Source organism: Salmo trutta, chromosome 15 (genome assembly GCF_901001165.1).
Source record: "Salmo trutta chromosome 15, fSalTru1.1, whole genome shotgun sequence".
Classification (NCBI taxonomy): domain Eukaryota; kingdom Metazoa; phylum Chordata; class Actinopteri; order Salmoniformes; family Salmonidae; genus Salmo; species Salmo trutta.
In genome coordinates this window covers 47,181,458-47,198,532 of record NC_042971.1, presented here as the reverse complement: position 1 = coordinate 47,198,532, position 17,075 = coordinate 47,181,458, and the positions used below count along the sequence as shown (strand labels likewise).

The 17,075-nt window shown below is 43.2% G+C and overlaps 1 protein-coding gene across 2 annotated transcripts in view; it reads left to right on the top strand.

The window, feature by feature from the left end:
- The window catches only part of LOC115149178 (coronin-1C-A), a 35,801-nt gene that overhangs the window by 3,876 nt on the left and 14,850 nt on the right, over positions 1–17,075 (top strand). The window contains exons 1-2 of one of the 2 annotated variants that reach the window (XM_029691786.1): positions 680–854; positions 5,125–5,324. In XM_029691786.1, coding sequence (XP_029547646.1) covers positions 5,127–5,324 — 198 coding nt within the window. In that variant the 5' untranslated portion in view covers positions 680–854; positions 5,125–5,126. Of the gene's footprint in view, positions 1–679; positions 855–5,124; positions 5,325–17,075 lie in introns of those variants that run through there. The other variant, XM_029691785.1, reaches the window with a different exon arrangement.

Sequence of the window (17,075 nt, the reverse complement as noted above, 5' to 3'; positions counted from 1 at the left end):
TGTTTCTCTAGGACAAGATTACTTTTATCAATATATTCACCTGTATTTACCCCCCAAAAATGAAATGCTAAAATTCTGTGAACTGTCTTGTGCAAGTTTTAAATTGACACATTACCTGCTGGCAAAGATATCAGCTACAGGTGACGTGCAGGAGCTTGCAGGGATTTAAAGTTTTGCATGATGTCTACTTTGATGCTAATTAGCATTTTCGAATCTTAGAGTAAATAGAGACGAATATATTGATAAACGTCATCTTGTCAGGGAGAGAGATTTACATGGTTAGCAAAACATCACACCAGGGTAAGCCTACACACGAAACACAGCCCTTATTTTAAGTGTTTCTAAAATCCCCTATGGGTATTATAACGCCTCCACTGTGGGATTCTATTTAACAAATGTACATTGACCAGGCGCAAACATCTGGGAAATGTGGTAAACTGGGAGAAATATTTTTCTTTTAAATATTGTGGAGCTGCCTGCTTTGCCATTCTCAGAATCACCACTTACAGGCGCACTAAACATTATTATTATAAGCCTACTTATGACAGTGTTAGTGATGCTTTCATAGACTCACTTAATAATTTTCACTGGAGAAAAAAAATAAAATAAAAGGGTATCTTTATCATATAAATAAGACAATTGTTATCCTAAAATTCCTCGTATGTAAGAGGCGGGGATGGAACAGGGCGTTGCTTCCGGTTCACAGAATTGCAGTCTGGAGGGAAAGAAGAATACTCGAACAGCTAAACGAGTGTAACAAGGGAAAATCCTAACGGACGAGGGCTAAACTACCATATTCATGTGTTCATATTGATTACCTCGCGTTCACGGAAAATTTCGCATAGATTTAGGAGGTAAGGAAAATAGACCGGTCTGTATTTGGAGTAAACATCTTGCTGCTAGCTAACCTACCCGGCTGTGCACCGTTAATGAATGGTAACAGCCAGAGCCATGGATAAAATATGCACTTTTGTTATAATAGCTCGCTGGCGGTGTCAATCATGCTCCAAATTCTAGCCGATAGTAGTAAACAGTAAATTCATGAGCGTCTTTATCGATACATTTATTAGACATCGCTTTAGCAAGTCTTGTTAACCTATCATTTATCCTCCTGGGTGATGATCTGCCTTTGAAAATTATTACTAATGAATTGCACATAGGGAAGTAGCTAGCATTTTTGCTAGCCACACAATGCATGGCTATTGTCCACCTTTAGCGTATGGAATCAAGAGTAGCCTGCCTAGCTATGCTCTATGGTCAAATTTGTTGGTTTATTATTACACTGTACTTCAACTTCTGCTTTGACCAATCACCTGTATTAATCAGAAGCATACAGATTACAGTAACCTACAGGACCCAGTCATCTAGTTAATTCAATAATAGCTAGCTAACGTTGCTTAGATCGCTAGGTACATGCTCTGGTAGCTGCTGTTAACAACGCGGGTGTATTTAAATACACTTGCGTTCATTTCAATTGTATTGGGTTGCACAAAAACAGTCCGCGTGAAGCCAGACGTTAAATACAACTCAATTTCAACTTACATTGACAGTGGGCAGGAGGGTTGGTCATTATGATGGGGGAATTTGATACAAACTATTTAAAGGATCATATTATTAAACAGACTTTCCAAAGCTGGTCTGATGTAGAACCACCTCTTCTCCTGATTACCTCATGTCAAAATAAAAGTCCTGCACATGCGCCATAATATGTGGACAAAAAAGGAATAACTTGTTTTGACATGAGGTAAGCCGATAGGAAGTGGGTCTACAAAATACCCACGTTTGGAAGTCTGTTTAATAATAGGATCCTTTAGATATTTTGTCTCAAATTGCCCCCCTCATAATGACCAACTTTCCTGCCCACCGGTACAGTAAGTTGAAATATAATTTTATTTAACTTCTAGCTTCCCGCACACTAGCGTTGCACAAAAATAGTGCATGTAAATACAGTAGTCTGTGGCAGTCAATTGTGTGTCCAATGATATCCAGTCTAGTAGGTCATACACTGATAATAGATGCCGCTGTGGTGTTGTCGCAGTTCAATCTGAGACTAGAGTTATCAGTCTGTCTACTGCACCTCTTTTCTTGCCAGGAAAGAGTAAGCATATGGCCTACTGACCACAATTGTCATCATTTTGAACACAAATGCATACATTTTGTTACATAATAGTGGCATATGGCCTACCTCACAATACCTAGGGCTTACTTTAGCAAATGTTTTGCATTGCTCGTATAAATTGATCATGATCTGTTTCTATGGGTTTAGTTGCAGTTTGGACGTAGATAGATGATAGATAGATGTCTATCTATCAGGGGTGAGAAAATACATGATCCACCTCTGTTTAGCAGCAGAATATATTTGACACTAGAACTGGCTGGCAGACATAACTGTGACATATAGTAAAACATATGTATTACCCTTCCATTTTTATTTATTATTTAACTAGGCAAGTCAGTTAAGAACAAATTCTTTATTCACAATGACAGCCTAGGAACAGTGGGTTAACTGCCTTGTTCAGGGGCAGAACGATAGATTTTTACCTCGTCAGCTTAGGGATTCGATCTAGAAACCTTTCGGTTACTGGCCCAATGCTCTAACCACTAGGCTACCTGCCACCCCCAGTTAGATGTACAGCTTCAAACTGTAACTTGATAAGATAAATGGAATGGTGATTCCCGGTCTTGGATTGAAGTACTGTGAGATACACTATTCAGTAATTAAAAGGATGATGAAGACCAAAGGGTCATATGGCTGCTGGTATGTATGTTGGAGTGGTGCTACCCCAGAGTTAGTCCTTTATGTGCCATCCTGCTCTCTGGAAAGTTGGCATGTGACGCGTGGAGCACATCTTGTTGGACGGTTCATGTATGTGAGAGGAGAGCCTCTCCAAAATGAATAATCAGGCCTGAAACTAATAATGGAACATCGTGTTCTGTTTGTCAAACCCTGCATGTCGTTCTCTGGCTGCATGATGCAATTGTAGTGATGCAGTCTGTGGTCAAATAGTCCTGTACCCAAGGCTTTGACCCAGGAGGATATTTGATCCAGGAGAGATGGGTCTTGCTGTGCTAATGGCAGTTCCTGCTCCGAGAGGGATCGATGTGTGACTAGAAGGGTCTTCAGGACAAATGGATGCTAGCCTATGTTTAGGCTAATATGATTTATATGAAATATAAATAAATAGTGTATTATTTGCTAGGCAGATGTTTCAGTCACTGGCCCCATTTCTTCAGAAAGATGCAAACCCATGACCTGAGTGTACTTTATGAGTTGGGAGATGGACTTGGTTGAGCTCAGTCAGAAGAATGTAAGACCGTAGCTCTAGAGCGAGGACAGCCCATTGATACATGTACCAGCTCCTTGTATAGTAGCTCGGAGGCCCCAACAATAAACTATCAGATTGTACCCAGTGCTTACATCGGGTCAATTGATGGGCTATTCACTACATTCTAGTTATCCTTACAAGATTGCGAGGCCATCAGTGAACATTCTGAATAGATGTTGAAGGTAGCAGCATGTGGGTTAATACTAGTGCTGGGAATTGCCAGGGATCTCACGCTATGATGTGCCGATACAATATGTATTATGATTCTCACAATTATATATGTATTGCAATTTGATGTTCCATACATATTGCTCACTATATTTCTGCTGCAGAGAGACTAGAGAGGGCATGAGAAAGAGTTTTGATATGTAATTGAAATAAAAGTGCTGAAAACATGTTGCCCCCCCCCAATCGCTAGTTAATAATACTAGTAGAATGACTCTGATGGCGGACATTTGTGCTGTCCTTTTCCTTATAGTCTCATCTATTATCACAGTCTGCCATGCGCATGGGCTAAAGGAAGGATAGAACTTCTGCATCCACTTCCTGTTAAGGAAACAAAGCTATGTCTGCAGGAAACCATCACCCATCAAAAAACAACATTCCATATGAAGGATGGTGGGAGGATCAACAATTATTCAATCCAAATGCCAACAATAGTTCATGTTTTTACATGGGTGGCACACTGGCAAAATGCCTACTGCACACTCCTCAGGAGGATCCACCAGGTCAAGGTTTTTGATTTTACGGTGCTGTATTGTGGCTATGTACTGCTTTCTGTTAGGGGCTATGGGAGACCGACACAGAAGCCTTTGATGCTAAACTGTAATTGATTAAGCTCTTCCTGCAGTAGCGTCAGCTCTTCTGATTGGAGCCTGCTCCCTGTGAGGCGTGATGGGAATCTATCATCTGTTTTGTTTGGAAACCCGAGCAATACGCTAGCTAAACTGAGCTCTCTTGTCGACCGTTTTGGCCAGCTTACACCAACATTTAGCCTGCCAAAGTTGAACATTTGGGCAATGTGAATAAAGGCTGGCTAAGTAGATGAATAAGAAAGTTTGTCAAAATAGCTATTAGGCTAATGCGGCAGGTAGCCTAGTGGTTAGAGCGTTGGACTAGTAACCGAAAGGTTGCAAGATCGAATCCCCGAGCTGACAAGGTAAAAACCTGTTCTGCCCCTGAACAAGGCAGTTAACCCACTGTTCCTAGGCTGTCATTGAAAATAAGAATTTGTTCTTAACTAACTTGCCTAGTTAAATAATGGTTTAAAAAAAATCTAATTTTCATAGTTCATACACACAAACTCAGCCAGCACCTTGTTTGATCAGATGCACAGAAAAGTAGTCATCTACAAAGTCTGCCTCTTCTGACTGGGAGACAGCTCTGCCATCGAGCTTGGGACAGCTTAGCTTAGCCCTGCGCTACCATTTGAGGCAGAGATGGGTACATTATGAGACATTAATGAGTCAATGGCAATGTCCCATTAATCTTTTAATATGTGTTCTGGCTGGAGTGGCTTCACGTCAACTGAGCATCAGTTTGGGTAGTGAACAATGACCACACCAGTTTGTTTTTAGTATAATGTACACTCATAAGAGGAGGTCTAAAGATACATTTGTAATGAACAAATACATGTGAACTAGTGCTGCTGAAGTGTTTAAAGTAGCTACTGAGAGGTCTGTCATAAACTGTATCACTATCTGTCGCCTTTAGTACACTGTTAACTTTATGCCCTTAGTAACCCTGTTCTAGCATCTGTCTGACATCTCTCCCTGTCTGTCTCTCCTTCTGATGGCAGATATGTTCAGGCGAGTGGTACGAGCGAGTAAGTTCCGTCATGTCTTTGGCCAGGCGCTGAAGAACGACCAGTGCTATGATGACATCCGCGTCTCCCGGGTCACATGGGACAGCTCCTTCTGTGCCGTCAACCCAAAATTCGTCGCCATCATCATTGAGGCCAGTGGGGGCGGAGCCTTCCTTGTCCTCCCTCTGCTAAAGGTGAGTGTGTCACTATCAGCCAGCCAGCTAGGCAGCGTCATGGCTTCTTCTGTCTCATCAGGCTTGGAACACTTCTTCTCACTGTTGGCCTAGATCTCAGTATTAGTTACATTCAATCGCTCCATTCTGTTTCAGTGTGATTTGATTATTTGTTATTTCCTACGTTTTTGGTTACTGACAGAGCCTATATGCAATCATGGAAATGAGAACAAAATTAAATTACTATGCTATTTTACTATGCTGGATATGTATATGTGCCAATCAATAAATTATCTGTTTAGCAGAATGTGAGGGTGCACTTTCGTATCAGTGCAAATGGGCTTGGCCACCTTTGGAAAGACCAACCATTTCAGGACTATAGTGCTGTAACTGAATGGGTTTTAGATAACAACATTTCTAAGTGGTTTAATGTTAGTGACAGAAAAGTGAATATGCCGGGGATTGATCAGGCTGACTAGAAAGCGGGTGTATAGGGGAGATGTGTGGACAGCCTCTTTCTCCTCTATTCAGTACCCAAGAGCTTGCTGCTGCTGTCAGCAGGTTTGACCAGCATTTCAGGCTGCCCAGGGCTCTACACTGACCTTTGTGCGCCAATTTTGAAAAATGTAGGCGCACGCAAATAAATTTAGGAGCACAATGAAAAATATTTGAGAGATTAAAGCTAGAATCTTTACTTTTTCAAGGCGTGATTGTGCTCCTAAAATATAAACACAATATGTAAAGTGTTGGTCATGAGCTGAAATAAAATATCCCAAATGCACAAAAAGCTTATTTTATCTCAAATTATGTGCACAAATTTGTTTATATCCCTGTTAGTGAGCATTTCTCCTTTGCCATGATAATCCATATACCTAACAGGTGTTTTTTATATATATATATATATATATATATATATGAGAGAGAGAGACCCCTCCGACACATAAACTACTGCAGCATAAATACAGGAGGGGTCAGGAGACACTGTGCCCCCATCCGATGATTCCCCCGGACAGGGCCAAACAGGCAGGATATAACCCCACCCACTTTGCCAAAGCACAGCCCCCATACCACTAGAGGGATATCTTCAACCACCAACTTACCATCCTGAGACAAGGCCGAGTATAGCCCACAAAGATCTCCACCACGGCACAACCCAAGGGGGGGTGCCGACCATGTCAGTCACTCAAGTGACGCACCCCTCCTAGGGACGGCATGGAAGAGCACCAGTAAGCCAGCGACTCGACCCCTGTGATAGGATTAGAGGCAGAGAATCCCAGTGGAGAGGGGAACCGGCTAGTCAGAGACAGCAAGGGCGGTTCGTTGCTCCTGTGCCTTTCCATTCACCTTCACACTCCTGGGCCAGACTACACTAGGACCTACTGAAGAGATGAGTCTTCAATAAAGACTTAAAGGTTGAGACAGAGTCCGCGTCTCTCACATGGGTAGGCAGACCATTCCATAAAAATGGAGCTCTATAGGAGAAAGCCCTGCCTACAGCTGTTTGCCTAGAAATTCTAGGGACAATTAGGAGGCCTGTGTCTTGTGACCATAGTGTACGTGTAGGTATGTACGGCAGGACCAAATCAGAAAGATAGGTAGGAGCAAGCCCATGTAGTGCTTTGTAGGTTAGCAGTAAAACCTTGAAATCAGCCCTTGCCTTAACAGGAAGCCAGTGTAGGGAGGCTAGCACTGGAGTAATATGATCAAATTTTTTTGGTTCTAGTCAGGATTCTAGCAGCCGTATTTAGCACTAACTGAAGTTTATTTAGTGCTATATCTGGGTAGCCGGAAAGTAGAGCATTGCAGTAGTCTAACCTAGAAGTAACAAAAGCATGGATACATTTTTCTACATCAATTTTGGACAGAAAATGTCTGATCTTTGCCATGTTACGCAGATGGAAAAAAGCTGTCCTTGAAACAATCTTGATATGTTCGTCAAAAGAGAGATCAGGGTCCAGAGTAACGCCGAGGTCCTTCAGTTTTATTTGAGACGACTGTACAACCATCAAGATGAATTGTCAGATTCAACAGAAGATCTCTTTGTTTCTTGGGACCTAGAACAAGCATCTCTGTTTTGGCCGAGTTTAAAAGTAGAAAGTTTGCAGCCATCCACTTCCTTATGTCTGAAACACAGGCTTCCAGCGAGGACAATTTTGGGGCTTCACTATGTTTCATTGAAATGTACAGCTGTATGTCATCCGCATAGCAGTGAAATTTAACATTATGTTTTCGAATGACATCCCCAAGAGGTAAAATATATAGTGAAAACAATAGTGGTCCTAAAACGGAACCTTAAGGAACACCGAAATTTACAGTTGATTTGTCAGAGGACAAACCATTCACAGAGACAAACTGATATCTTTCCGACAGATAAGATCTAAACCAGGCCAGAACTTGTCCGTGTAGACCAATTTGGGTTTCCAATCTCTCCAAAAGAATGTGGTGATCGATGGTATCAAAAGCAGCACAAAGGTCTAGGAGCACGAGGACAGCTGCAGAGCCTCGGTCTGACGCCTTTAAAAGGTAATTTACCACCTTCACAAGTGCAGTCTCAGTGCTATGATGGGGTCTAAAACCAGACTGAAGCATTTTGTATACATTGTTTGTCTTCAGGAAGGCAGTGAGTTGCTGCGCAACAGCTTTTTCAAAAAATGTTGAGAGGAATGGGAGATCCGATATAGGCCGATACTTTTTTATAATTTCTGGGTCAAGGTTTGGCTTTTTCAAGAGAGGCTTTATTACTGCCACTTTTAGTGAGTTTGGTACACATCCGGTGGATAAAGAGCCGTTTATTATGTTCAACATAGGAGGGCCAAGCACAGGAAGCAGCTCTCAGTAGTTTAGTTGGAATAGGGTCCAGTATGCAGCTTGAAGGTTTAGAGGCCATGATTATTTTCATCATTGTGTCAAGAGATATAGTACTAAAACACTTGAGTGTCTCCCTTGATCCTAGGTCCTGACAGAGTTGTGCAGACTCAGGACAACTGAGCTTTGGAGGAATACGCAGATTTAAAGAGGAGTCCATAATTTGCAGAAATCCGTTAGTTGTAATTTTGGATAGAGCAGACATTTCCATATATATTTTGTTAGCTGCATGTGTGACAACTCCCCCAGTCCTAATTATGATATAATTTACAAAGATTATATATTTTTCCAAAGATAATGTTTTTTTTATCAATTAGTATATTTGTTTTGGCTTTTCTGGTGGATTAAACTGCAGCCAGCTTGTATTAAAAGTAGTCCTATTTTGGAGATTATTTCATTTTGAAAGAAGTGAGCTGTTGTAATCTGAATAAATGGGAAAAGGCCCTTTTTAATCATAGGGTGAGCCATTTTTACTAATTTGCTAGAGAACCAGTTCGGATTTAAGTATAACTTTTGTATGACTGAAGCCTTTAATGAGAGGTTCAATGCTTTAATATTGAATCATTTTAGCCCTCCGAATTCATATTAATTTATAAATGAATGGTCTTTTTTTAGGAATGTTAGCCTGCAGAGTTTGTAAGTAACCATGTACACTGAGTGTACAAAACATTAGGAACACTTGCTCTTTCCATGACATAGTCCGACTAGGTGAATCCAGGTGACAGCTATGATCCCTTATTGATGTCACTTGTTAAATCCACTTCAATCAGTGTAGATGAAGGGGAGGAGACAAGTTAAAGAAGGATCTCTAATAGAGGTCGACCGATTATGATTTTTCGATGCCGATTATTGGAGGCCCAAAAAAACCCCGCTGCCGATTATTCGGACGATTTAAAAAATAAATAAAAAAAATAAATAAAAAAAATGTATTCTATATTTTTTTGTAATAATGACAATTACAACAATACTGAATGAACACTTATTTTAACTTAATATAATACATCAATAAAATCTATTTAGCCTCAAATAAATAATGAAACATGTTCAATTTGGTTTAAATAGTGCAAAAACAAAGTGTTGGAGAAGGAAGTAAAAGTGCAATATGTGCCATGTAAGAAAGCTAACATTTAAGTTCCTTGCTCAGAACATGAGAACATATGAAAGCTGGTGGTTCCTTTTAACATGAGTCTTCAATATTCCCAGGTAAAATGTTTTAGGTTGTAGTTTTTATAGGAATTATAGGACTATTTCTCTCTATACGATTTGTATTTCATATACCTTTGACTATTGGATGTTCTTATAGGCACTTTAGTCTTGCCAGTGTAACAGTTTAGCTTCCGTCCCTCTCCTCGCTCCTACCTGGGCTCGAACCAGGAACACATCGACAACAGCCACCCTCGAAGCAGCGTTACCCATGTTGAGGAAGGGAAAAAACTACTCCAACTCTCAGAGCGAGTGACGTTTGAAACGCTATTAGCGCGCACCCGGCTAACTAGCTAGCCATTTCACATTGGTTACACCAGCCTAATCTCAGGAGTAGATAGGCTTGAAGTCATAAACAGCGCAATGCGTTGCGAAGGGCTGCTGGCAAAACGCACAAAAGTGCTATTTTGAATGAATGCTTACGAGCCTGCTGCTGCCTACCATCGCTCAGTCAGACTGCTCTATCAAATCATAGACTTAATTATAACATAATAACACACAGAAACACGAGCCTTAGGTTCCGGATTCGACCATATTAATGACCTATCATCTCGAAAACAAAACGTTACATTGCACAACCTTCAGCGTTATGTCATAATTACGTAAAATTCTGACAAATTACCCAAAGTGTTGCATATACCCTGACTGTGTGCAATGAACGCAAAATGACACAATTTCACCTGGTTAATATTGCCTGCTAACCTGGATTTCTTTTAGCTAAATATGCAGGTTTAAAAATATATACTTCTGTGTACTGATTTTAAGAAAGGCATTGATGTTTATGGTTAGGTACAGTCGTGCAACGATTGTGCTTTTTTTCGCAAATGGCTTTTGTTAAATCATCCCACGTTTGGCGAAGTCGGCTGTCTTTGTTAGGAAGAAATAGTCTTCACAGTTTGCAACGAGCCAGGCGGCCCAAACTGCTGCATATACTCTGACTCTGTTTGCAAGAGAAGTGACACATTTTCCCTAGTTAAAAGAAATTCATGTTAGCAGGCAATATTAACTAAATATGCAGGTTTAAAAATATATAGTTGTGTATTGATTTTAAGAAAGGCATTGATGTTTATGGTTGGAGCAACGTGTACCTAAGCGATTATATGCAACGCAGGACAGGCTAGATAACTACACATGGTTGATGATATTACTAGTTTAACTAGTGATTAGGATTGATTGATTGTTTTTTATAAGATAAGTTTAATGCTAGCTAGCAACTTACCTTAGCTTCTTACTGCATTTGCGTAACCTCGTGGAGTGCAATGTAAAGCAGGTGGTTAGAGCGTTGGACTAGTTAACCGTAAGGTTGCAAGATTGAATCCCTGAGCTGACAAGGTAAAAATCTGTAGTTCTGCCCCTGAGCAAGGCAGTTAACCCACTGTTCCTAGGCCGTCATTGAAAATAAGAATGTGTTCTTAACTGACTTGCCTAGTTAAATAAAGGTCTAAATTAAATTTAAAAAAAAAAGTAAATCGGCCAAATCGGCATCCAAAAATACCGATTTCCGATTGTTATGAAAACTTCAAATCGGCCCTAATTTATTGGCCATTCCGATTAATCGGTCAACCTCTAATCTCTAAGCCTTGATACAATTGAGACATGGATTGTGTATGTGTGTCATTCAGAGTGTGAATGGGCAAGACAAGATTGAAGTGCCTTTTTGAACGGGTTATGGTAGTAGGTGCCAGGCAGGTGCACCGGTTTGTGTCAAGAACTGCATCGCTGCTGGATTTTTCACACTAAACAGTTTGCTTTGTGTGTCAATAGTCCACCACCCAAAGGACATCCAGCCAACTTGACACAACTGTGGGAAGCATTGGAGTCAACGTGGGCCAGCATCCCTGTGGATTGCGTTCGACACCTTGTAGAGTCCATGCCCTGACGAATTGAGGCTGTTCTGTACTCGATATTAGAAAGGTGTTCCTAATGTTTTGTACACTCAATGTAGAATCCTGCCTTGGGGTTTTGATGATCGTAAAGAATATGAATGAATGGTGCTGGAAGAAAGGAATAGTTAAGAAATGCCAGGCATGTACATGAACAACAACAAATGATCTACAGTGCCTTGGAAAGTATTCAGACCCCTTGACTTTTTCAACATTTTTGTTACGTTACAGCCTTATTATAAAATGGATTAAAGAAATACAAAAAAATCCTCAGTGATCTGCACACAATACCCCAAATTGACAAAGCAAAAACAGTTTTTTTTGCAAAAAAAATGAAAAAAGCCTTATGTAAATAAGTATTCAGACCCTTTGCTATGAGACTTGAAATTGAGCTCAGGTGCATCCTGTTTCCAGTGATCATCATTGATGTTTCTACAACTTGATTGAAGTCCACCTGTGGTAAATTCAATTCATTGGACATGAGGTTGAAGAAATTGTCCGTAGAGCTCTGAGACAGGATTGTGTAGAGGCACAGATCTGGGTAAGGGTACCAAAAAATGTCTGTAGCATTGAAGGTCACCAAGAACACAGTGACCTCCATCATTCTTAAATGGAAGAAGTTTGGAACCACCAAGACTCTTCCTAGAGGCCGCCCGGCCAAACTGAGCAATCAGGGAGAAGGACCTTGGTCAGGGAGGTGACCAAGAACCTGATGGTCACTCTGTCAGAGCTCTAGAGTTCCTCTGTGGAGATGGGAGAAACTTCCAGAAGGACAACAATCTCTGCAGCACTCCACCAATCAGGCCTTTATGGTAGAGTGGCCAGACGGAAGCCACTCCTCAGTAAAAGGCACATGACAGCCCGCTTGGAGTTTGCCAAATGGCACCTACAAACCATGGCCTGCTCAGACCATGAAAAACAAGATTCTCTGGTCTGATGAAACCAAGATTGAACTCTTGGGCATGAATGCCAAGCGTCCGGTCTAGAGGAATCCTGGCACCATCTCTACGGTCAAGGATGGTGGTGGCAGCATCATGCTGTGGGGGTGTTTTTCAGCGGCAGGGACTGGGAGACTAGTCAGGATTGAGGGAAAGATGAACTGAGCAAAGTACCGAGAGATCCTTGATGAAAACCTGCTCAAGAGTGCTCAGGACATCACACTGGAGCGACGGTTACAACCCTAAGCACACAGCAAAGATGACGTAGCAGTGGGATGTCTGTTTTGATTGTCTTGTCCCGTGTATATATCGTTTTTCTTCGTATATGTTTTTAATATTTTTAATCTCAATTTCCATCTATGGACTGAACATACACTCCTGCAACCCGCCTCACCCAACATGGTATGGATCTGCTATTTTTTATTCTTTAGAAACGGAGCCCCCTTCAGAAACTAGCCAGCTAACTAGCTAGTAGTCAGTTAGCCACTGCTAGCGGTCATCACCATTAACTCAGACATCTGCCAGCATCAGCCCGGTCAAATTCCTGCCAGTCTGCCCAGCGCGATATCAACCCAGAGCATATCGGACTGCTTTTCTCTACCGCATCTCCGGATTCCTATTGCAAGCTCTGAACCTTTACTCCGGATAATCGCAGCTAGCTAGCTGCTATCCGAGTGGCTACTCCTGGCCAAAGTCTCTGTCCCGAAGCAAGCACCAGTTAGCCTGGAGCTAGGCCCATCTCCCGGCTAGCCGAAGAGATCCATCAGACAATTCCTGGACTTCAATACCTCTTTTGCCAATTGGCCTGGCCTGGACCCTTTGCTGCCGACATGGAGCCCCGCCGATCCATCACGACTGGTCTGCCGACGTAACCATCCGAGGGGGTTTCAACAGGCTCTCCCATTGCGACGTCCCCCTGAGGCCCATCTGCTAGCCCCGGCCTGCTAGCTGTCTGAATCACCATGCCTCCAGCTCGCCTAGCTACTCACTGGACCCTATGATCACTCGGCTACACATGCCTCTCCCTAATGTAAATATGCCTTGTCTATTGCTGATTCGGTGACTGCACCTGGATTAAATGGTGTCCCTAGAGACAAAACCTCTCTGGTTGTTGGTTTCATGCATGTTAACATTAGAAGCCGCCTCCCTAAGTTTTTGTTTTATTCACTGTTTTAGCACACTCCACCAACCCGGATGTCTTAGCCATGTCTGAATCCTGGCTTAGGAAGGCCACACAAAATCCAGAAATTTCCATGCCTAACTATAACATTTTCCGATAAGATAGAACTGCCAAAGGGGGTGGAGTTGCAATCTACTGCAGAGAGGGCCTGCAGAGTTCTGTCATGCTATCCAGGTCTGTGCCCAAACAATTTGAGCTTCTACTTTTAAAAATCCACCTTTCCAGAAATTAGTCTCTCACCGTTGCCACTTGTTATAGACCCCCTTCAGCCCTCACCTGTGCCCTGGACACCATATGTGAATTGATCGCCCCCCATCTATCTTCAGAGTTCGTACTGTTAGGTGACATAAACTTGGGACATGCTTAACACCCCGGCCGTCCTACAATCTAAGCTAGATGCAATGGATCGGATACAGCAGGCGACCCAAAACAACGGCGCCGCAGAAGGGGCAGACGGAGCGGTCTTCTGGTCAGGCTCCGTAGACGGGCACATCGCCCACCGCTCCAGAGTATACTACTCGCCAATGTCCAGTCTCTTGACAACGAGGTAGACGAAATTTGAGCAAGGGTTGCCTTCCAGAGAGACATCAGAAATTGTAACATTCTCTGTTTCACGGAAACATGGCTCACTCGGGATACGTTAGAGTCGGTACAGCCACCTGGTTTCTTCATGCATCGCGCCGACAGAAACAAACAACTCTCTGGTAAGAAGAAGGGCTGGGGGGTGTATGCCATATGATTAACGAGTAGTGGTGTGATCATAACAACATACAGGAACTCAAGTCCTTTTGTTCATCTGACCTAGAATTCCTTACAATCAAATGCCGACTGCATTATCTACCAAGAGAATTCTCATCAATTATAATCACAGTCATGTATATCCCCCCAAAGCAGACACCCCGACGGCCCTGAAAGAAATTCATTGGGCTCTATGTAAACTGGAAACCACATATCCTGAGGCTGCATTTATTGAAGCTGGGGATTTTAACAAGGCTAACCTGAAAACAAGGCTCCCTAAATTTTACTAGCATATCAAATGCGCGACCCGGGCTGGCAAAATTCTGGATCATTGTTACTCTAACTTCCGCGACGCATACAAAGCCCTCCCTCCCCCTCCTTTCGGCAAATCTGACCACGACTCCATTTTGTTGCTCCCAGCCTATAGACAGAAACTAAAACAGGAAACGCCCGTGCTCAGGTCTGTTCAACACTGGTCCGACCAATCTGGTTCCACGCTTCAAGATTGCTTCGATCACGTGGACAGGGATATGTCCCCGATAGCGGCGAACAACAACATTGATGTATATGCTGATTCAGTGAGCGAGTTTATTAGCAAGTGCATCGGTGATGTTGTACCCACGGCGACTATTAAAACCTTCCCCAACCAGAAACCGTGGATTGATGGCAGCATTCAAGCAAAACTGAAAGCGCGAACCACTGCTTTTAATTAGGGCAAGGCGACCGGAAACATGACCGAATACAAACAGTGTAGCTATTCCCTCCGCAAGGAAATCAAACAAGCTAAACATCAGTATAGAGACAAAGTGGAGTCGCAATTCAACGGCTCAGATACAAGAGGTATGTGGCAGGGTCTACAGTCAATCACGGACTACAAAAAGAAAACCAGCCCCGTCGCGGACCCCGATGTCTTGCTCCCAGACAAACTAAACCTCTTCTTTGCTCGCTTTGAGGACAATACAGTGCCACTTACACGGCCCGCTACCATAACCTGCGGGCTCTCCTTCACCCCAGCCAATGTGAGTAAAACATTTAAACGTGTTAACCCTCGCAGGGCTGCCGGCCCAGACGGCATCCCTAGCTGCGTCCTCAGAGCATGCGCAGACCAGCTGGCTGGTGTGTTTACGGACATATTCAATCAATCCCTATCCCAGTCTGCTGTTCCCACATGCTTCAAGAGGGCCACCATTGTTCCTGTTCCCAAGAAAGCTAAGGTAACTGAGCTAAGCGACTATCGCCCCGTAGCACTCACTTCCGTCATCATGAAGTGCTTTGAGAGACTAGTCAAGGATCATATCACTTCCACCCTACCTGACACCCTAGACCCACTCCAATTTGCTTACCGCCCCAACAGGTCCACAGACGGCGCAATCACACTGCACACTGCCCTAACCCACCTGGACAAGAGGAATACCTATGTAAGAATGCTGTTCATCGACTACAGCTCAGCAGTCAACACCCTAGTACCCTCCAAACTCATCATTAAGCTTGAGACCCTGGGTCTCGACCCTGCCCTGTGCAACTGGGTCCTGGACTTTCTGACGGGATGCCCCCAGGTGGTGAGGGTAGGAAACATCTCCACCCCGCTGATCCTCAACACTGGGGCCCCACAAGGGTGCGTTATCAGCCCTCTCCTGTACTCCGTTCACCCATGACTGCGTGGCCATGCACGTCTCCAACTCAATCATCAAGTTTGCAGACGTCACTACAGTGGTAGGCTTGATTACCAACAACGACGAGACGGCCTACAGGGAGGAGGTTACGGCCCTCGGAGTGTGGTGTCAGGAAAATATCCTCACACTCAACATCAACAAAACAAAGGAGACGATCGTGGACTTCAGGAAATAGCCGAGGGAGCACCCACCTATCCACATCGACTGGACAGTAGTGGAGAAGGTGGAAAGTTTTTTAAGTTCCTCGGCAGACACATCACGGACAAACTGAAATGGTCCACCCACACAGACAGCGTGGTGAAGAAGGCACAACAGTGCCTCTTCAACCTCAGGAGGCTGAAGAAATTTGGCCTGTCACCAACAACACTCAACTTTTACAGATGCACAATCGAGAGCATCCTGTCGGGCTGTATCACCGCCTGGTACGGCAACTGCTCTGCCCACAACCGTAAGGCTCTCCAGAGGGTAGTGAGGTCTGCACAACTCATCACCGGGAGCAAACTACCTGCCCTCCAGGACACCTACACCACCCGATGTCACAGGAAGGCCAAAAAGATAATCAAGGACAACAACCACCCGAGCCACTGCCTGCTCACCCTGCTATCATCCAGAAGGCGAGGTCAGGACAGGTGCATCAAAGCTGGGACCGAGAGACTGAAAAACAGCTTCTATCTCAAGGCCATCAGACTGTTAAACAGCCATCACTAACATTGAGTGGCTGCTGCCAACATACTGACTCAAATCTTTAGCCACTTTAATAATTAAAAATTGGATCTAATAAATGTATCACTAGTCACTTTAAACAATGTTTACATACCCTTCATTACTCATCTCATATGTATATACTGTACTCTATACCATCTACTGCATCTTGCCAATGCCGTTCGGCCATCGCGCATCCATATATTTATATATACATATTCTTATTCATTCCTTTACACTTGTGTGTGTGTGTGTGTATAAGGTAGTTCTTGTGAAATTGTTAGATTACTTGTTAGACATTACTGCATGGTCGGAACTAGAAGCACAAGCAATTCGCTACACTCGCGTTAACATCTACTAACCATTTGTATGTGACCAATAAAATTTGATTTGAGATGCCCTCAATCTCACACAAATTATCAAGGAACCTACCAGGTACAACCCTAAATCTGTAACCATGGGCATCCTCTTAGATATCATCCTGACCAACTTGACCTCTAAATACACCTCTGCTGTTTTTCAACCAGGATCTCAGCGATCGCTGCCTCATTGCCTGCGTGCGTAATGGGTCTGCGGTCAAACGACCACCC